This window comes from Balaenoptera physalus (assembly GCF_965194825.1).
Source record: "Balaenoptera physalus genome assembly, chromosome: 15".
In the NCBI taxonomy this organism is placed as follows: domain Eukaryota; kingdom Metazoa; phylum Chordata; class Mammalia; order Artiodactyla; family Balaenopteridae; genus Balaenoptera; species Balaenoptera physalus.
The window spans coordinates 36,075,660-36,099,260 of record NC_138894.1 but is presented as its reverse complement, the minus strand read 5'-3'; the positions used below and the strand labels follow the sequence as shown (position 1 = coordinate 36,099,260).

Genomic DNA, 23,601 nt, shown 5'->3' with positions numbered 1-23,601 from the left:
TACCCTGTGGAGTCTGCACTAACTCCAGGTAGTTAGTGTTAGAACTGGATTAAATTGCAGAACACCCAGTTGGTGTTGGAAAACTGTTGTTGGAACACAAGGTCCAATCCAGATCAAGCAAATTACAACTTGATATTGAGTCCATTTTAATTTCTAGGTTATAGCCAGATGTGTCCCAGCATAATTAATGTGAAATTTACTGGAATTGGATACAGTAAAATAATAATATGCTTTTTTTTGCCTACATGGTCACTTCTTAAATGAATCAAAAAATTTAAAGATATTACACTAAAGCAAGTCTTCATTATGAGAGATCATTTTTGATATGGCAAAATAAAAAGTTCTGTACATCTTGCCCAGAGAAAGATATTTTCTATATTCTCTAGCTTTGCTTCATATAATTATTCTAGTATTAGTTGGGAATTCCACCCCCTCAATGGAATTATAATGTAAAGTATTAAAACAATGATCCACATCCATGTTAAATGTTTGTGAAAGATCAATATGAACATAAATACTGGTCTGCCATTATGGTTACACAGACTAATGAATTTATTTTCAGAGGTCAAGATCTAAACTTAGGATCTATCTTACTAGAGAATATAAACTTTGCCACTAAGAGCTCAGTTTGGGGTGTGTTTTCCCTTTTCTTTTTTTCCCCTAAAACAAACAAAAACAAAAGAAGGAGAAAAAGAGAATCTCTGTCAGTGAAACCTGAGACCTTAAGCTGATAGTTACAAGATCAGGGAATTGACTGCAGACACAACAGGAACGCTAGAGGAAGCATTAGGCATTTTGAACTCCTAGGCGCTGGTAAGAGAGGGGGAGATTAGTGTTTTACGAGAATTTAGGTTAGTTGGAGAAAAAGGAAATGAAAATAGCTGTTTCTTAAGGTACCTAAGCAACTTCTTTCCATGATAAACTGGTGCTTTTAAAGGAATATCTTAACTACTAGGAAGTATAGGAGATAAATGAGCATCTCAAGTATTAAAAGCGCTCTTGTCTTTAAAATGTTTAAAAGCCCTCAAAAATGCTTTTCTACAGAAGAGTACAGAACCTCATCCTTTTCCCTGGTTAATTGCCTGGGCAGGAGCTGATGCTACACCTTGTTTCCATCCATTGACAGGCAGACAGCTGACAAAGAGATTCCTGTGAGTCAGAGGGGAAGGGCAGGCCTTAAGCCATGTGACTGCCGGGATGTGGTGAAAAACTGAGGAGTCTTGAATTTCTTCAGAAAGGCACATCATTCAGGAAGAAAGGGCAGAGAAAGACAAAAAGAAGAGAAAGATTACCAGGCAAATTTTACTGATATCCACAAAGAAAATAAAGTGTTATTTTTCTCCTATTCTTGGTTACATTATATAAAATATTTGGTGTTATTTACAGTTAAACAGTCCCAATTATTAGGCTTAAGAGAGGCAATTAAATAAACAAGCTTTTCTTTCCTCTCTTTCCATGTCAATTTCTGAGTCTTTTACAAGCACTGATTCAGCTTCTTTATCTTCCATTCATTCCTCAACTCTCAGCAATCTGGTCTATCACCCTACTTCCATTAAAGGTACTCTCTCTAAAATCTGCTTTGGATCCACTAACAGTGATTATATCTCCACATTTCCTTCTGGCTACCCCACTTCATTTCACCCTATTCTCTAGTCATAATGAACTAGTTTTATTTCCCTAATATGCCATGTTCTTTATTTCCTCCCAGAATTTATACAAATACTTGCCTTTGTCAGAACACCCTTCCCAACCTACCTCATCCTACTTGAATGGCTAATCCCTAGCCATGTAGTCCAATGGGATGCCCTAGTCCAAACCACTCACGTATAACAAATGAGTAAAAAGATTTTGAAAGAGATTAAGTGTGTTGTCCTAATTCACAGCTACTTAGTGATCAAACAATGACAAAGACATAGGCCTCAATTCACCCATACAAGTGTACATTATCCCACCAGAGACCCCACCATACACCACCTTCTCCTCCCAGGAAAGGAGTAGAAAATAGAAGTAAAATATAGATCAACCATCATTATAGAACATTATAGGTAAGACTTTAAAAATTCTATAAATTGGCTCACTAGTTTCTGAAAACTTCAGCTTTTCTAAATGCAAGTGTTGGCAATGATATTTTCCTCACATTTTCTAAATTCCAATCTTAGAAACATGAAATTGGGACTGCTAAGGGGATTTTGTGGTCTCTCTCTCTTTCTCTCTCTCTCTCTCTCTCTCTCGTACACAAACACACACACACACACACACACGCACATAAAAGGGAGGAAGAGAGAAAGGATAAATTTCTAAAATTTGTAATACAAAAAGTAGACTAGATAGATGATTTAATTAAAACAACAGAACTCAAATCAGAATCTGTTAACTGCTGAAATATTAGAGCAGGTAATAATGGAAAGGACTGAAATTTATTTCTTTTAAAATGTCTCATAAAAATTAGGACTTTAGTCAGTTTTTTGAGATGTATAAGGTACTGTTCCACCTAAAGGCAGCAGATGGTTAGAATGTTACAGGAATTTCTTGTAAGCCTGAGTAGAAGTCTGTCAACTTTCAACTATTATAATAATTTTTAAATAGACATGGTATTTAATATGATTTCCTGGTTTACACCCTATAAAATGGCCCAGTTAAAATAAATAGTTTACTGGCCTCAGCCTCAAAGACATGAAGTGAGGGCCAAAGAAAATATAAGATGTATAAAATGTCCCAGTGTAAACACTTGGAGACAAGAGCAGTGAATGCATCAGATATTCCTGGGAGAGTCTGGCTTACTACAAACATTAGAATTTTAGCCTATGTGAGTAAAAGGGAGGTGCAAATGGCTTGATGGAATGAGGTAGCGGGGCTAAAGAAATAATTTTCAGCTGACGTGATGTTTGTAGCTAGCTGATATAGCAGAAAGAGATGGCCATACGCTGCTCCGGTGCTAATGGTGAGGCGAGGTCTCTGGTTTGCAATGATTAAGACAAGCTATCGTTTCAATGGGCTCATTTATCCATGAAAATGCTTCTGGGTGTTTTCAAGCAAATCATGAGGATTAATGAAAATTTTTAAATAATTGTTTTATAAAGTTTCTAATAAAGGAATAGTAAAAAGGCTTTGGAGATTATGAAATTGTTATAACATACTCCTTTAACTTTAGGAAGTCTTTTTACCGAGTCTGGAACCAGGGTTAAGTAATAGGAAAACAGCAATAACCACAATATATTTTTAAACTTTTTCTTCTTTGAAATGGCACTTCTTAATCTTTCTAGTCCCTGAAACTTCCAAAGTGTGTAAGGTCTCAAAGTTGAGAAAAAATAAGGAATGAAACCTGAAACAGCTAAAATAGAAAATGTAGGAAAAGAGGGAAGGAGCACCAAGTTTGGAATATCACTTAAAAAAATAATCTGTTCCTCTCCTTTTCAAAATTATACAGCAGGAAAATGGACTTTTGGAAACTACCAGTTGTTTAAGTTAAATTTCCTGCTACCACCTCCAACCTCCCCACCCCCCCCCACCAAAATATCCCTTGAAATAAAGCTAGGAAGAAAAATCTAAACAGTTTCTAAGAGGAATCAGTCACTGTCCTTATTTAGAGCTGGGATAAGTACCGCATTTACTGAACAGCCAAACAGAATTTAGGGTATTGGGAGGTTTGCCACAGATAAAGAAGCTTAACTGGGTATTATGATTCTTCACGTAGCAGGTCCTTTGTACTTCCTCGTCACTTAAATGCCTCACAAACAATCCAAGGTAACATTTGCTACCAGAAAAAGTACTTTGTCTCTGTTGGCCGATCTCTGGAAGCCAATAGCAGGGTTTGACAGTGATATATAACAAGGTGAGAGCAGCATGATCTATCTCCATTCGCTTGACAAGGATGGCATCTTAGGCCATGGTGAGGAAGAGCAGGTTGCCTGCCTTCACTGCTCAGGTTGGCAGCACCTACTATCAAATGACTGGGTGTCCGGCAATGGGTTCAGAGAGACAATGACTGCCTTATCTCCTGGAATTCAAGGAACTTCAGCTCATAAACCAAAATAACTGCTGAGTGGGCACTACTCACTGATCCATGTCTGAGAAAAGTCCTTCCAGAGGGTACAGGGTCCATCATCGACAGTCAAAGAGAAGTGACATGGCCATTTAAATGGCAGGGAAGCCCTCTGTTTGGGCTTTTCATGGCTAAGAAAGGCACATCATAATAACATAGCATAATAGCATAGCACCTAGCATAGCACCTAGCATGACAACAGCAAACAAAGCAGGGCTTTGTACTGCCTATTTTTGACAGAGGGAAGATAGCTGCAGTTTGTTTTCTTCCCACACCTGAGAATCCAAGCTCAATCCTGCTTTTTTTTTTTTTAAGTAATTTATTTATTTTTTTATTTTTTTGGCTGTATTGGGTCTTCGTTGCAGTGCGTGGGCTTCTCATTGTCGTGGCTTCTCTTGTTGCAGAGCACAGGCTCTAGGCATGAGGGCTTCAGTAGTTGTGGCTCGCGGGCTCTAGAGCGCAGGCTCAGTAGCTGTGGCGCACGGGCTTAGTTGCTCCGCGGCATGTGGGATCTTCCTGGAGCAGGGCTCGAACCCGTGTCCCCTGCATTGGCAGGTGGATTCTTAACCACTGCGCCACTAGGGAAGCCCTCAATCCTGCTTTTAAAAAGAACTGGTAAGGGCCTGGGAAGTGGGAGAGAGACAAAGCCATACAGTCCATAAGTTTCTGGGGAAGCTTTTGCATAGATTGACTGAGAGCTGTGTGCCTGAGAAAGTACCAGACTATGGCCTCTATTTTCATCCTACAAATTCCCACTGCACTTGAGTTTTAAATCTGGTTTCTTGTATAGAATATCTACAGTGTTCCAGGTCTTGCAGAGAAAACAAGGAATGAAGAGAATGAATGAAATGTTGATAACTATAACTATATATAATATATATACATACATAATTGCCAACTTAATGATTCTCCCTTGCAAATTTGTAAGTTTCACTGCAAATATTGAATCAAAATGAGAATTAGAAACAAGAATACAGAACATAACTGAGAAAAGGGGAAAACAAATGATAAAATAAATAAAGAAGGATGTGCTCTAACAAAGACTGGCTACCCAAATCCCTGTATCTATTTCCAGTAGAGAATGAAAGCATTTTTGTACAGAAGAAACAAAAAATCTTTTTTCTGATTCCATTAACCAGTCAATCAACCAAAAGACAAAATTCATTAGCCATAGAGCTTGTCTCATAGAACAAGTGATCGTCTCCATCACATTAAAGCAATCATAACTAATTATCCTTAGATTTTCACATGTGCAGAACACTGCAAATTATAGGAAGCAAGTTTATTTTTCTGCATACAAACTCGAAGTCTATCATCAATCTTTTTACCTTAATGTTTCTCAGATGGAAGAAGGCAGAACGGGAAAACTTGTTTTAAAATTATAATTCAGAAAGATGAGGCTGAGGATAGATGCTAAGGGATCTGAAATCAATGATACTGAAACACACAAAATGTCCTTCAGTAGTCTACAACAGGAAATTTGCATCTTCAGGCATTACATATCCTCAAACGAAGGAAGCATCTGTTGTTTTGATATAACCTAGGGAGATGAGCTTTAAAATTTTACTGGGCTCAAACTTTTTCCATTTGTCTCTCTTCAAACCCCATATTCTTAAAATGGCTCTCTTTTTAAGACTTGCAGAGGTACAATTAAGATAATTAAGGTACAGTTTGAAAAGTGTCATTCTGATAAAATATAAAATATATACTTTAATGGGAAAGGAAGTATTTAAACTCAAAACTTTTCACAAGAATCCCACAGTATGTAATGATACCAGTTGCTACATCAATGTAACATTTCTAAGATTGAAGTAAATCTCACAGAAAGCCCACGTGTCTTCTTTAAATCTATCTGTCATATCAGTACTATATTAGTACTCATGTCCTAATAACTAAGTTTCCAAAAGAAATGTATTCATACTCTTTAGACTCTTCTGAAATTCAGGACTGCTTAAGTAACACGTTTCATCATGGCAACCCTGATCTTATCCACAACCACACTGACATTTCTACAGGATACTATAGTGCTTTAGGTCTTCACTAGACAGCTTGCTTTCTTCCTAAACTAATATTATCCAAAAGTAAATACCATAAAGCAGACTCGGAGAACAATTACATAGAAAGTTTCTTTGAGAAAAAAAATTACCGACCCTATTCCAATGTTCATTAAATTTATGAGCCCCTGATGGCAATCACTCAAAGCCTGCTTTCTGCTTCCATATACTCTAAGTCCCTGATGAACATGTTATCATACATAACTATAATTAAAACTATAATAAACATATTTAATATTTACTAGTGGTTACAAATATATGTGTATTAGGATCTGTAAAGCATTTCATATGCATTATCTCATTTAATTCTTAAAACAACTTTCCATACACATGAAAATATCCACACTATCTTCCCTCCCATGATAAACTGTAATGTCTTAGAACTAAATGGAAACTCAGAAATCATCTAGCCAAGGGTTCCCATATTATAAATGAGAAGCCCAAAGCCCAAACAGGTTTGATGAATTCCCAAGATCACACAGAAAGTTGGTGGCAAAACTGAGGTTATAATACAACTTTCCTTCCAGCTTAGTACTCTTTCTGATGATGATAATGACACTTGACAATGAGGATGGCAGCTAGCAGTTACTGAGCATTTGTTATGTGTTACTCACTTAATCATCTCAACAAGTCTGTGAGATAGTATAATTGTAACTTCATTTTATAAATAAAGATACTGAGGTTAAGAAGAGGAATAAAGTATGCCCAAACTACTAAATACAATATATAATAACAAAAATCAGAGATGATAGAAACAGATTGGTTTCAAAGGTCAATCTGTTTTTATTACCTCTGATTTTAATTATTATATATTATACAGATGATATATTGAGAATTGACTGTTGGTGGCAAGAATGGCTTGATAATCCATAGAAGTTGGTGGTAGGATATGTGTACTCAAGTTGCCAATTGTACATCCTCCTAAGAGAGTATTCCTTAGGATTCCAACTACATCCCTGGTTGTCTTGCTATTCATATCACATGACTTCCATCCCAAGCCACTTCCTACTTCTACTCCCTTCCATCTTCAGAGCTGACCAAAAAGATCCAGAAACTTAGGTAGTTGCTAACTGAGTCATTTTTATTCATTCAACAAATATTTATTAAGCAAGTACCATATGTCAGGCACTGTGCTAGAGGCTAAGGAGACAGGAGTGTGCAGACATGATCTGCTGTTTACCTTTTTCTTGGATCCTATGAAATCCATATATTCAAAATAAGTCCTCCTCTTTTCTTGAACTGTTTTGAATGAATTTTTGTTCCTTGCAAATAAACATAATTTAATTAAGACAGATTATTAGGGATTGAGCTGGCAAAACAAATACTTTAGAGGAAATGTATTATATTTGGAACTTGTTAACAGGTGATGGCAGGGAAAAGGGCATTAAGGCATCCTTTCATTTCCCAGGATGAGAAGTCAACAGTCTATGGAATGTGGCAGCCAAGCTCATAATTAAGGTATTATCTTAAGTCACCCGGGAACAAGTTCCCATTGAGGGTGAAACTCTGGAGGACTAGGTTGTCCTGCCATTGCTCAATTTAAAGAAACTGAAGAATATGGAAAGCTTTCATGTGAAAGCTTTTAATAACACTGGGCAACTTACAATGAAAATGGGGCACTCTGGTCCTCGCTAGAATGCATAGCTCAAAAATCCAAGAAAACACAGAACCATCGTGAGGCACCACTATAATAATCCCCTTCTGTCTGCAGCTGGATAGCTGGGTGAGCTGAAAATCAAGAGCACAAACTGATCTATGAACTGATACACCAGCTGTCTTCATACTTTTACCATATTTCCTTGATAAATGCAAGGGTGCTAAGCGAAATTGTGAAACCTTGATCCCTCAGCCTTCTCCAGAACGCTTTCTATTGTATCTCCCTTGCCAGAGAAGGGTAGCACTCTGCCCTACTCTATCCCTCATTGAATCTTGTCCTGTGACTAGGACCTAAACACAACATGGGCTCAAGGGTGATATGCAAAATAAGAGTAGGGGAGAAAAGAATTATACTCAGAAGGGAATGTAAGAGTTTTCTAAGGAATCGCAAGAAAAAAAAAAAAAACAAACTTGTGTGGATACGCATTTTGTACTAGTTATTCAAGGATGACTAAACATAATTTTGAATGACAAATTAATTACTATTGGGCATCTCATTGGAGAGGCTTGATTTAATGTACGAGCTGGTAGTCACTTTAACAGTTTGTTTGGTAGGCCGATGCAGTTTGGGTTTAGTACTGGCTTAGTTATTAAGGACCAAAACTCCTTTTGTAAAATGTAAACTTCAAAGGCCGCAAGAGAAGAATGATAGTAAGACCTGTCACATTTGTTTCCCTTATGCTTCTGACCAGGGTCCTGAGGACTCACTTCTCTTCTGTCTCCCTCACATCAGGAAGAGATTGGTAAAGGAATGCCTGAAGGCTTAAGACAGACTCTTGTGGGGAGTGACCAATGGTGCATAATTAACTATATGGACGTGGAGAGTCAAGGATAGCTGGGCTCAAGTAATGAAGAAAATAAAAATAAGTGAATACAGTTACCCCAAATAGCGGGTGTTTGGGCCTGGTACTTAAGGTTCAGAGAGATCGCTTTACAAAGATTCCTTAGTTCAGAAGCCCCAGTGCAAAATCATAAGCAAGCCTGTTAAGGTTTGCCCGATTAAGATCTGCTAAAACATCTCACACCTGAGTCAGAGGAGAGCCTGCTATACCACACAAGGGAACTTGCAGTCATTTCTTTTAGTGAATATATACTAAGAGATGGAAAATTCAAACTTTTCAGTCCTGGACTATTAGATCCTGACTTTTTTTTTTAGCCTTGAGCTAAAACTACTTCTCTAGGGATGCAGAAAGCAATCTGATCTTTCAGTTAGAGTGGGGTCTATGGAGTTAAGTGACAAATGGTGTTCTGCTAATATTTTATATCATAGCAGGCTCAGTGAGATCATGAATCTACTCTAAAGTTGTTTCATTAAATCCTGAGTTTAGGCGGATTCTCCACATTGGTTTCCTGACCTGTAAAGTAAGGGCTATTATGGTAAGAAGGGTGAAATGGAAGGCTTTGGAGTCCTTGTTCCCAAGCTCAGATTAACTTGACCATCAAAGAACTGAGAATTTGGCAAGATGCATTCTATTACCTTTCTGTACAGGGACTCGGTCTATTCTGTGCAAAAGGTGATGGGCCCTGCGAAAAGATGGATTACACTAAATTTTAAAAGATGCAATTGCTGCTGCATTTCCTCACAACCAAATGTCCCCTGGATTTGGATTAATTATATTATATTTTTAATATGCCAATCTTTTGAATAATATAGGAACCTGAGAAGACAACTAAAAACTGAAATATTTAACATTATAAACCATATAACAATGGAAGCGGGAAAGAAAACAAGACAAAAACACATGAAAGCATATGTATAAAGAAATGATAACTGTAATAAATAAAATTTCCATGGCTGTTTACAAATGATTTTATGCATAGTATCTTATTTGACTTCATAACAATACTGTGAGAAAACTATAGCAGGGATTAATATTTCTAGTTCACTGATGGACTCAGGGAGGGTAGATGAGTTGATTTATTCACTCCAATGGCTTGAACATAAATATGCTGAAGCTTCCAAATCATCTCCATCATGGATTACTGCAACAGCCTTATAACTGATCTCTGAGGCCCCTGATAAACTGCAGAGTTCCTTCCAAAAGCACAAATCTAATCAAGTCACTCTCCTATTTAACATCAGTGGTTTCCCATTTTTTCTCAAGCTTCCAGCATGGTACTTTGCATGTAGTACCATGCAAAGTAGGGGTAGGGGCTCCACATATATTTGTTGAATAAATGAACAGATTACTGAATTAGCGCTGTTAACAAGTAGGTGAGCTGGAATATGAACCTAGACCTCCTTATTTTTAGAATATACAAAGAAAAAGGTCTGGAAATTCCAAATCCAGACACAGACTGAACATCCTAGTACATGAATGCTACAGTAGCCCAGATCTGATCAAGGAGGTAAGTATTAGGTCATCGAGACCTGCTAGTATTTCAAATCCAGTTTCTGTGTCGGGATCCAGTGTTCCAATACCCAAAACCAAATATAAGATATACGAACATATGGAGATATAAGAAGAAATTCATATAGAGCAGAAATACCCAGAGGTCACTGTCAATTTTTAAAGGGAAAGGAATATTTTCTTCACATCTCCTAAATCCTAATAATCTTCACCATAAAGGTACTTGGTTTGATTAGCCTGTCAGTAAGAATCAACAACACTCCTATTAGATAGTGGCATCCAAAGCAGTAGTTACCATCTCTAGTAAACATCTGAGCTAACTAATTGATTTCTTGCAAAAGCATAGGCTGAGAATTAGAAAGTCATCAGTTCTGGATGATAACTTTCAGAAAAACTACAGAAGTTCGACAGATAACTACAAAAAGCAAAACTTACATTGAATAAAAGGGCATCTCCAAACCTAACTGATTCACAAACTACAGACAAAGGTCTGCGTGGTCTGCAAAAGACCTTCTGAGAGTTGCTGGATATTTATTACTGCTGTTGTTGCTGCTGCTGATAATGATAACAACAGGAGAAGCTACTCCTTATTGCATATTTAATATTTTGCCAGCCATGAAATAAACCCTTTTATGCATTATCTCATTTAATTCTGACCCCATTCCTGTAATATTAGGTTCTATTATTATTCCTATTTCATAAATGGGGCTGTGAGAGGTTAAATAATTTATATATGGTCACACTAAAAAGAAGTGGTGACTTGAACATCTGATTGAGCTGACTCTCAAATCTGTGTTCTTAATGACTACACTATACTAGCTGAATATCTCAGGCTTGCATGCATATAATTTCTGTATGTATTTGGGATCTAACAAAGTGGCATCCCAGGCCTCAGAGTCAAACACTCAAGATACATTCACATTCTATCTTGTCCAAAGTTTTATTTCTTTCAGGACCTATACACAGTTCTTCCAATGACTCACAGACAATAGCAAAAATACCTCACGTACACACCACCGGGTAGAAAGATGTAAGTGTTAATTATCTTGTCATTTGGGGCTGCTTTTATACGCCTCTGTATAGTTATGTGAATCTTATGTACCATTTCTTTAAGATTTTTTATAGACCACTGAGCATGTAAAGAAGAAAATGAGGGGGATGGTATAGCAAAAGACATAGAATTCTTTCTTTTAAATTAAAATAAATGTCCATGGAAAGTTTTTTGACAGACAAATTAATGCCAATCAGAAATGAAACATTAAATTCTAAATCAATGAACCTTGGTGCCTCTAAATATATGGGGAAAAACTTTCAGTGGTAATATGGTTATTAGAGGCACTGCCATGCCTCACAAATGTTAGCGTCAAGCTGATCCTAAGTCTGAAAGGCTATTACAAATATTGAATGGCTTTTCAGGCAAGACACTGGCTCTCTGGAACCCCTCTGCCATAGTTAACTAACTATTTTCATAGTTTCCATCTTTCCATTAAATGATCTCTCTACCTCTTAGTCTTAACTGAAAGCTGGCTCTCTGCTAAGGATACCAGTTCGCCTATAGTTCTCTAAAATAGAAGCTGTTCATTCTTCTACAAAAAATGTACTTCAGGATCCGGCTATAAGATGGGCATTTTCCTTATTCATCGGTGCTTCTCTCAGACCATTACTCCTCTTCCTCAAGGCTCATATATTGTAGCTTATTACCCTCCATCCCTCTTTACCTTTCAGCTCTATCAAAAATGCAGTCATTTTGATCGAGTTATTCCCAATCATTCATCAGGCTTTGCTGTTCAACCATTGGTATTGGTTGGTCACCTACCCCAAAGCCTTTTTCTCCCTTTTATTTATATCAGAATGAGGTTCTACTATTCCTCAAGACTCAGAAAATGATGACTTCGTATTCAACATTAAGAATCAATCTTGACTGCTTTAGCCAATCATTATGTTTTCATTCTCCTGGGAAGTAATTGGTTAAGACAGAGCCATGTAAAACAATTCTGGCTAACTAGATGCAAGGAATCCAGTGGATGGCTTCTAGAAACAATTCTGTGGCTGCTGGATGTTATCATGTCTGGATGTAATCCCTAGAATTGTACTTATTTCTTCTTTTTTTTTAAAATCTCAGATCCCAGTTTTTTTTTTTTTTAATTAATTAATTTATTTATTTTTGGCTGTGTTGGGTTCTGGCTGCTGTGCACGGGCTCTCTCAAGTAGAGGTGAGCGGGGGCTACTCTTCATTGTGGTGCACGGGCCTCTCACTGCGGTGGCCTCTCTTGCTGCGGAGCACAGGCTCCAGGTGCATGGGCTTCAGCAGTTGTGGCACACAGGCCCAGCAGCTGTGGCTCGCCGGCTCTAGAGTGCAGGCTCAGCAGCCGCGGCACACGGGCCCAGCTGCTCCGCGGCATGTGGGATCTTCCCGGACCAAGGCTCGAACCCGTGTCCCCTGCAATGGTAGGCGGACTCCCAACCACTGCGCCACCAGGGAAGCCCTGGAATTGTACTTATTTCTGAATGATGAGATCATAATTTTTTTGTATTTTTTTCCCCAAAAATTTCCACAAAGAGCAGGTATTACTTCTATAAAAAATAAAATTAAAAAAGAAAAACCTTGGGCTTCCCTCATGGCGCAGTGGTTAAGAATCCGCCAGCCAAGGCAGGGGACACGGGTTCGAGCGCTGGTCCAGGAAGATTCCCAAATACTGCAGAGCAACTAAGCCCGTGCACCACAACTACTGAGCCTGCGCTCTAGAGCCCATGAGCCACAACTACTGAAGCCCGTGTGCCTAAAGCCCGTGCTCTACAACAAGACAAGCCACCTCAATGAGAAGCCCGCACATCGCAACAAAGAGTAGCCCCCGCTCACCGCAACTAGAGAAAGCCCGCGCGCAGCAACGAAGACCCAATGCAGCCAAAAATATATAAATAAAATAAATTTATAAAAAAAGAAAAACCTTGAAAAGATATTCATTTAATTCCATGATGGAATTCACTTAATTTCATGATGGAATTCACTTAATTTCATGATGGAGTAATAGGAAGAAGACATCTTCCCACTGGAAAAAAAAAAAGAAAAACTGGAAAAAGCATCTGAAAGAATGGTTTTAGATATTAGACAACAATCAGTGCAGGGCTGTGATCCCTGAAAGAAAGAAAACAAACCAGGTGAGCATATCTAGCAGCAGTTTCCAGGGTGTGATACATAGCGGACAAAGGGAAGGAACACAAACAAAGCGTGGCAGTCTGAGTTGAAAAGTCAGAGATTATAGTCCAGAATGCCAAGGCAGCTGGTATTTGCAGGGCCAATGACTAGATGGAGGGAGCTGCAAAAGGAAAACTACAAAAGACTCCCACTGAATATCTGGCTGAGTACCAATCTGTGCATGTATGAGAAGAAACTACCCAAGGCTGGGGAAAGAATCACCAGAGAGGAATAGGCAGAATAATTTGTGGAGCTCTTACAGAGCTGGGCATACTTTGGGTTTCCATCAGCCAGAGTTGAAAGATCTTCAGATACCTGGGGCACGGCCTAGAATCCTTCAAAATGGCATTGCTTTAGATTTGGGATTTAAATAGGACCTAGACGAAAGTCTGCTCTAGACCCAATATAAACGAAAAAGCAAACCTTGAAAGGATCCAGCCAAGTAAAGTAAATCCAGGTCAGAACAAAACCTAGCACTATTTAAAGGAATGCAACAAAATACAGTACCAACAGCATAAAATTTTAAATGTTACGTATCAGAGCTCCTCCATGTGGTCTCTCCAAGTGAGCTGGTTTAGGCTTCCTCACAGCATGGAGGCTTCAGGGTAGTGGGACTTTTTATACAGCAGCTAACTAAGGAGATGGAGGCTGCACTGTCTTTTATGATCCAGCCACAGAAGTTACAAAGGCCACTTCTGCCACATTCTATTGGTTACAATCAAGTCACAAGCTTGCCCAGATTCAAGAGAAGGGAAATTAGAGGTTGATTCTTTTTTTTTTTCAATTAAATAATTTTGAATATGCATACAATACTGTGCATTTCCCTCTAATAGATGTCAGTTCTTAATAAGGTAGTGTCAAGATTCTAGGAAAAGAGATATTGTGGTAGACATCTTTGAACAATGTGATCTGCACTGTAGAGCTGGGTTGACATCTAGTATAATTTCCTTTCAACTTGAAAAACTACCTTTTAAATGTGTTGTGGTATAGATCTTCTGGTGACAAATTTTCTCAACTTCTGTTTATTTGAAAATGTCTATATTTTACCGTTATGTTTGAAGGATATTTTTCACAAGATAAAGAGTTTTCAGGTTAAGGTTAACAGGCATTTTTTTTTTCTTTCTTTCAGGATTTTAAAGATGTTCCTCTACTGCCTTCTGGTTTGCACTGTTTCTGATAAGAAATTAGCAGTAATTCTTATCATTGCTCTTTATTATGTAATGTGTCTTTTCTTCTGCTATTAAGATTTTCTCTTTTATTGCTGTTATTTTTAGCAATCTGACCATAATGTGCCTGGGTGTGGCTATATGTTTATCTTGCTAAAGATTTGTTGAGCTTTTTGAATCAGTGAGTTAATACTTTTTTTAATCAAACCTGGAAAAAATTTCCTCTAGTCATGCATTATATCCATTTTTTCCTTTAAGTTATTGAATATATTTATATTCAGTTTTTTAAAGGCCCTGTCCACTATTTTCAACATTTGTATAATCAGTGGGTTTATTTCTATTGTTCATTTTTTCTTCTGTTATGGGTCATATTTTCCTACTTCTTTATATGTCGAATTTTAGTTTTTTGATGTGAAATTGTAGATGCTATATGGTTGAGAATCTGAAAACTTTTTCATGTTCCTCTTCCTTCAAAGATTGTTGAGTGTTTTGGCAGGCAGTTATTTTACTGGCAGATTACCTTTATCTTGTCAAGTCTTATTACACTTTATTAGGGTGGCTCAAGATTAGCTCTTACTCTAGAGCTTGAATAGCATTCTTAATGCCTAACCTTCTGGGGTATTACTGAATGCACAATATGTTAAGGTGGTCTCTCCGCTCTGGTTGGTCAGAATTCCAGTGTTTCCTAGCACTCTGTGACCACTGGCATTCCTATTCAGCTCACAGATCCTCAGTGGCTATTCTCCGCTAAGCCTCCCAGAGTTTCACACCACACATGGCAACTTGGTTTTTGATCAAAGACTCAAGGGCTCTCCAATGCAGATTTCTGGAGCAACTTCTTTAAACAACTCCTTGCTCTCAGGTACCTTTCTCCACAAACCTAAGCTGCCTCAACAGCCTTATAAGCCAATTTCTGGGGGGGGTTTCTGTGCAAAACACTGCTTTTTATTCGGGCTCTACTTTCCTGTGCTGTGTTTGGATAGTGCCCCCAGACAGAAAACAAGAGTAAATGTCAAGCTTACCTTGTACATTTCCCCTCTGAAGGATCATAGCCTTGTGCTGCTGTCTAATGCATGAAAAAAGTTGTTTCATACAGTTTATCCAGTTTTATAGCTGTTTATGGCAGAAGGGTGACCTTGATACCTGTTACTCTGTGATGGCTGGAACTGGAAGTCTTAATTAATTAATTAATTAATTAAAAATAGCATAGCCAATTAAGCCTTAATTTCCAGCCATCAAAAGTCAACCAAGCAGGAGAATTCCCTGGCAGTCCAGTGGTTAGGACTCCGTGCTTCCACTGCAGGGGGCCCAGGTTCAATCCCTGGTCAGAGAACTAAGATCCTGCAAGCTGTGTGGTGTGGCCAGAAAAAAAAAAAAAAAGTCAACCAAGGGAAACCAATAAACAGTAAAAAAATTAAAAGGTGGGGCAGAAGTATTAGCAGACTCATATAATTTTCCACTATTTTAATTTTCCTAGAATCAGAAAAAAGTTGCCAGGAGTCATATTTTTGTTCATTTTCATTTCTCACTGATGGCACAATGAACACCACAACACTCTTCATTTGTTCCTTCTTCCTTGCTAACCAGAGCCTGATTTTGTGTTTAATTCCAAGTAGACAATTCATGATAAATCAACTATGTCAATAATGATGCTCCTCTTTCTCTTTGCCACATACTCAATCTCCCAGTCTCCCTGAGAGCTGGAGGCAACCACACAACTATATTTTGACCAATGAGACACACAGGGAAGTTTGTTACGGGTTTACTGAAAAGATTTTAATTTTTTTAATAAAAAAATAGGTGATGCTGGCACCTCCCTCCTGCACTGAATGTGAGTCCCTTCTGACTATAATATGTATGAGGAGGAAAATTCTAAGTATGACAGAAGAGAGGGAACAAAAGAGCCTGGGTCCTTGATCACATCACTGAGCAACTAAATTAATACAGCAACTCACTGCCTCTGAGAAAAATAAAACCTATTTAGTTTAACCACTCTGTCTAAGGTTTTCTGTTTCTACCTGTCATAGAAAGCATTTCTGACTGATAAATGCATACTCCATTCGTTCTTTAGACTAAGAAGAGTTTGCAGATAAGATGAAAAAATAGTTTTCAAATACAACATAAAAAGGAAATGGTTGAGAGCTGCATTCTTTTGAAGTCTTTGAACTAATCAGGTTTTCTTTGGTGTGTATTAAATGCATGTCTGCCTTGTATCCCCCTCTAGACTGCAAACTTCCATGCCAGGGATCTTCTTTGCTCTACATACGGGCCTAGGCACTCTTGGGTGTTCAAATTAGCTTGGTGACAGACTCTTATTTCTAGTACTCTTCGACTCCATTAGGACCAAAACCCCACAGCCCTAAAACTTTTTTTTCCACAGAAGTGAATATGCAGGTATAACAAAATAAGCAAAGAGATGGTTTACTGTCTTACGTTCACATTCTCTGACATCCAAGTTGAACTGCTGTAATGCTCCCAAGGTGAGCTGCCTTACTTCAGCTTCCAGCAAAAGTTGCATCAAGGACGTGGCTAAATGCTTGCAAGCTGACATACATGCTGTCTGGGCCACCTTTCCCTGAAATACAAGAATGTAAATCATAAGGCTGATGGATTAAAATGAAATTCCAACGAAAATTAAAATCATTTATTTTTCAGTTAGCAATTTCTTTAAAGGTTTTCTCCATCATGATAACCCTTGCATTCAAATAACTTTGAAATTAATAGCACCTCATGGCAAACATCTTAAATATTTAGCTCCATTACCATCAGTCATGTCAGTATAACACTCAGCTAAAATTCATAAAGACCAGCTATTTATTTACGAAGTGCTTTCTTCCTAAATCAACAATAGATTAACAATATTCAAAATCTTAATTAAACTGAGAAGGAATGTTTCCACAGAGAATAAATTTCAGAGTCCCTTCTAAAAATACCATAATTCTTAAAAAGCGAATGTAAACAATTCCTAACTTATCTTGAAACCAAAGTGTTTACTACTTTATGATTTAACACATATAAAATGAAAAGAATGGTTTAAAACAAAATGGTTTTCTGAAAAAAATAATTAAAAGGATAAATTTTGTTTTCTTAAAAAATAAACACTGAGGTTTATGAACACACACTCTAAGCTAATTTTTTAAATACTGATATTAAAATTAGTATTTTACCATCTTCTTTAAAAGATTCACTTTACACTAGTGAATTATATCTTAGTTCCAGGTCTAAGTTATACATCATGAAAGATATATCCATTTCTTCCCCAGATATATATCCATTTTATTTTTGTTATCATCTAGTCTGAAAAACAGGGTAAGTTTGAAAAAGTCTGAGTCCTCATATTAGTCAGTGGATCCTTCTTTTTTGAAATCATGAAATACTTCAGTCATTCAGAAAGATATGTAGAATTATATGATGAACACTTATGTATATACTAAACATTACAAATATAGTTAAAGCCCTTATATGACCTCCTTAAATCATTTTATTCCTTCTCCCCAGAGGTGACCGTTTCTTGTGTTGAATATACCATTTGTATTATAAAAATACTATATGACAAGTATATAATAAGAAACAATATTTTTACTATTTTATGTATTTGAAACTTTCTGTATTACAAAGGATGTCCTTCTACAACTTGCGTTTTTGGTTCAATGTTATGAATGTGAATGTTTATAAATGAAATACATGTGGTTGTAGTTTATTCCTTTAATTATTCCACAGTATTCCATTTTAGGAGTATACCAGAATTTATTTGTCCATTCTTCTGTTGTTGGAGATTTAGGTTGTTTCTTTTTTTTTTTCTTTCGCTATTATAAACAGAGTAGGTCATAGAGTAATGTCGGTCTTCATGAAAATGCCAGATTCTGACTATAGTTTTTTAATATATATATTTTTCATACGTTTCACTGGGCCAGGGCCTTCCACAAAAGTTAGCAGGCTTTAAATGGAAAAACATATAACAAATAATACCAGAATGAATTTTAAAATTTGCATGACTTTTTATATACTTTGGATAATTCCTTTAAGATTATTTCTCAAATCTACCAGAATGAGGGGTATCAATGTATTGTGATTCATAATGCACATGTGTATACATGAAGAGGAACACAGGTGGAAGCCAGATTTCCAAATATCTAACTATAAACTGCTTTGCCTATGGTATATTCTGATTTACAATGTCCCTAGATATTTCCTAGAGTATCACTTAATTGCATAATCACCAGCACTGAGTACTATTACAAATTCTTCTACTAATTAAACAAGAGATACTTTATGATTTTTATGTCTTTGATTATTTTGTGAGATTGAATATCTTCTAAATTTTTATTTGACTAAAATATTATTTTATAGAATAAAAATAACAGAGTAATAAACAATGACTTATTATATTACACATTCTAAAAATGTTTCTCCTCTATGGTTCTGTTTGTAGGTTCTGAAGACTCACACTCTGTGGGTGATTTAACACAACAAATGGAAATACTTAAGTAGGGAATACCGTAGAGACCAAGTCGGAACGAGGCAATGGAAGCATAAAGAATCCTAAAGAGAAAAGTTATGTAAAAGAAATACATATTAAATGGCATGCTTTCAACTAAACCCCCTGGAGACCTGGAACAGGTATCACCAAGGAGGCATAGAGTTTAACGTAATTGTCAGGCTATGCCCCATGAGAAGAATCAGAGGGGGCAGATCAAAGTTGTGAGAAGCCCTATGGCTTTTCAACAATGAGAGTGGGCGTGCAGTGAAGAAATGAGGATAGACTAGAGCAGATGTCCAGAGACAACACTGCAGATCAGAAGGCAGAGAAAAGGGAAAGAAACTACTGTCTCTTGGACACTACTATATGCCCAAGATGTGCTATACTTAGGCAGCTGACATCTTACGTTATTTCACTTAATTCTCACAATCAACCCAAGAAGTTGGTATTATTCCTTTCCTGTAGATGAATAAACTAAGGTTCTCCGCAAGGTTAAGAAATTTAGACAAAGTCATACAGCTATTTATTACTTCTACACAATCCTAAATCTGTATCTTTCCAGTAAATCATCACCTAAAAAGCAACACTAAATGTTATACTGTCTTATACTGGAACAGCTGGGCAAAAACAGATCCAGATAATAACAGGGTTAACAGGTTATCCAAGACATAAAAACTAGGTCCAAACAGGTAAGTCAGTTGTAGTTCAGGAGCCAACTCTTCAAATACTGAGTATCTGCTGGGGCATGCTTTTTAACTGTGGTCCAGCATAACTATCCAGGCCAAGGCCAAGACTTAAAGGTCCTAACAAACTGAACATGGAGATGTTGTAAAAATCAAAGAGCTAAAAGCCCAATTAAGCTGGAGGCTGAGAAGACAGCATTTGAAAGGCTTGTTTCCAATGGTCAAAACAGATTGCCAAGGAGAAACGAAGCTGGCCTAATAAAATGAAAATAAGATAGCTCACAGTCAGAAAGTCCCAAGTTTGAATTTTTATCTCTACCACTCATTAGAAGTGTAATTTAGTGTAAGTCAGTTGACACTTAAGACTCATTATTCATCTCAAAATATTAAGCAGCTTATTAACTTTAACATGAAACAAGTCTATATCAATATATATCAATCAATAGAGCCAAAGGCACTTATACATGATCATATGTTATACTACCCTAACATACTGAGTTACTTAACTGTCCTCCAATCACTTTCCACCTTACTTCCCCTCAAGCTAATTCTTCATTTCCAAACACAGTGATAATTGCAGAAATGTATATTTTCATTGTTAAATATTTTTCTAATTCTAGAAAGCACTTTGGAGCTTTGCTAATTCACAGTCTGCTATCCATTCTCTTTTTCACTTCTGGTTTCCATTACTACCATGGTATCCACAGATTTTCTAAGAAAGGATAAACAGAGACCCAGGCAATAACAATCAACACACTAAGCAATAAAAATTGGTGGTTTCACCCTCTTCATGGAGCAGATTCTTTCTAGGAACAAACTGCCAATCTCTAGGACAGGGTAAGAATTTGGAACAAAACCTAAACTGACCAAAACCTAAATGACCAAAACTGCCTTTGCATATACCTCCAGGAACAGTTTCAAATCAGTGATAATCACAAGTAAGTTATATCTTATGAAGCTATGACAGTCTCAGTGTACAGAGACTACACAAGAAATAGAAACAGAATGCCAGACAAGATGAAAAATGACCTAAGTATTATCATCATATTTTGAACATATGAGGAACCTGGGATGCAGTGAGATTTGAGTCACAAGACCTTACAACTAGCTCTACAGGCAACATCATACTGCCTCTTAATGCAGCTACAATATTTCTGTATTCCAAGACAGCCAATAAATATCAACTAAATGAACTGAAAGTCAACTACCAAAGCACTTAAATAATTCATACTACTTCTCAAGCCTGTTAAAATACCTTTTTAAAAAAAGTTTTGGGAAGGGAAGAAGAGTACGTTGGTGACTAAATTCACGTTGTTAATTCAAAGTCAGGCTTATGACCACAGTGAGAACCATCACCGGGCATGAGTCAAGATCTATGAAAATACTTCTTTGATTTTCACCATGTAGCTCTTTGGTAACCAAATCCACTCATTTACTTCAAAAATATACCCAGATTCATATCCTCTAATTTGAATTATTCCATCTACCTCCTATTCTCTATTTACTGTCTTAACTTGTACCATAAAACTTTGCACTAGATGATTTACTGCACTGCCATTTCATGCATTTACGTTTCCTTGAAAAGTACATGATTTGCAAGGAAAGAAACTATGGCATTTTTATTTTGGTATATCTAAATGAAGCATAGCTCTAGACTGCAAAGTAGGTACACACTGCCGCCCAACTTTATGCCTTGGAGGTATCTCATTCTCTTCTTCACAGAGGGAGATATCATCCATTGTTTCTTCCACAAAAACACAATTAAACACAATTAAGACAAATAAGAATCTTACAAATTCCTTCTTCAAAGAAATACAGAAAGCTCAGTATCATTACTTTCAATTACTGCATACTTCAATTACACAATACTAAGTGTTATGTCATAGTACTAAATACAAGTGAGCAGAGGTGAAGAGCTTAGAGAAAGCGTTATCATCCTCAGTATCACCACAAACTCTACCACCATCACCAGAGCAGCTGCTTCCATTTATTGAGCATTGACTATGTGCCAAATGTTTTGAAAATATTTTCTCGCATAATTCTCACAAGAACCCCGTGAGGTATTTAACCCTCTATTTATAGATAAGAACAGAGAGGTTAAGCCATATGAATATACCTTGTAAGTCGTGGACCTAGGATGTGAATCCAGCCTTGTCAAATTCCAAAGGCTCTTAACAATCATTTGATACTGCCTCCCAGGAAAAGGCCTTGGGGTAGCTGCTACATTGTCCTTCTGTTGCTTTGCGACTTTGGGTAAGGGAATGAAGAGGACAAGAAGAAAACATTTTTTTTTCTCCCTTCTCCATCTAAGGAAGCATCAAAAGAACGCTGGATTCACAGCAGATATTTAGAATGGACTCCAACCACAGCTCTCTGTCAACCTACTGGGATCAGATCTGAGTTCCAGATCGTCAAGAATCTTAACTAAATGACTTCAGTGGTCAAAGCCAAATTTCTCTTTCTCTGGATAATCTTAACAAGTTTCAAAGTAAGGAATGCTTAAAGAGAGCCAGGAAAGACAGCTGTTTTTTCACACCGAATTTCTCCTCTGCTTTCTGAGTAACACTCCCTTGCTTACATTTTGGTGTGTCAAATTTTATCTTTCTTTAGTTATTTAATGAGTTATTTCACCATGAAATGGAGAAAAGTTCAGACACAGAAACTGATCTAGCAAGGCAAGTAAGAACTACTCAGAGTAAAGTAAAGCCACCCTATAAATTGCTCGTTCTTTCTGTGTACCTATACCTCTAATTCCTTAACCTTCTACCCTGACCACTACTGTAGACAGTTTCTTTGGCCTGCCCCTTCCTTCATTGAACAAGGAAGCTGTCTTGTTCCTTTTTCCTCAATATCCCATGGCTATGGGTGAGGCCACTTCATTCCCATAGTACTAAGCCTCCTATTTACTTAGGATGGACATTAAATAAGCCACATTCAGAGGATAGAGTTCTGGATCTTCCCATATGTTCCTGTTATCTGGGACCCATGCTTGGAACTTTGGTTCCCATGTGCTGCAGAAACCCTATGACAAAGTCTTACTTTATCTTTATACCTAAACAACCTTAAAAATCACATATCCTCTCCAAGTTGATTTTCCCACAACTGTATCCATGTCTTAGGAAGGATTACAATCCTACTTAAAGAACATTCTTAAATTCAAATTAGAGAATCTACACAAACATCCACTCATTAAAAGATTCACAAATCCCTATTTTAGACAAACAAATGTTCCCTAACAGCTAAAGAAAATGAAGCCCAAGGATGATAGTTAATATATCCTGGGCAAGATATTTGGTATTATTTGATGACTTTAGTAGAGCCTACAATGAGATGGTGAACCTCTAATAAATCAAAAATAAGAAAAACATAACAAAAAGTAAATAAAGGTAAACAATCCCTACTTAATCTGTCATGAAAAAATTAAGAAGCTCGAAGGAAAAAGCATAGTCAAAAGAAAACCGGAAGTACATACTCAGGATGTAGATGGAAGGAGGTGTCAGAGGAGGGATGTAACAGACGCCATAAACCTGGTTCTCAGACTTAACCACTTGTTTCACTTTCCTATTCAGTCATTTTTCAAGAAACACAGAAATCTTTTTAAAAACACTTTTTGCTATGCATGCTTTTATTGAGGTATAATTACGAACAGTACATATGGAGCTCTTCAGAATATACAGCTTGATGACCTTTACATATGTAAAAACCTATAAAACTGCCATCAAGATAGGAAATATTTTCATAAACCTGAAAGTTCCTCATGCCCCTTTCAAATCAGTAGATCCACCCACACCATGAGGTAACTTTTCTGACTTACAGCCCCATAGATTTGTTTTGCCTCTTTCTTGAACTTCATATAAAAAGAACCCTACAGTAGTGTCCTCTTTTATGCTTAGCTTCTTTTGCTCGCTATGTTTCTGAGATTCATCCATGTTGCTGCATGTATCCATAGTTTCTTCTTTTCTATTGCTGAGAA

General features: G+C 37.1%; 1 protein-coding gene across 4 annotated transcripts in view; it reads right to left on the bottom strand.

Moving 5' to 3' along the window:
- The window catches only part of EXOC6B (exocyst complex component 6B), a 722,841-nt gene that overhangs the window by 188,237 nt on the left and 511,003 nt on the right, over positions 1–23,601 (bottom strand). For all 4 annotated transcript variants that reach the window (XM_082426006.1, XM_082426005.1, XM_082426007.1 and 1 more), the window contains one exon: positions 16,899–17,040. In XM_082426006.1, the coding sequence (XP_082282132.1) occupies positions 16,899–17,040 (142 nt within the window). The remainder of the gene's footprint in view (positions 1–16,898; positions 17,041–23,601) is intronic.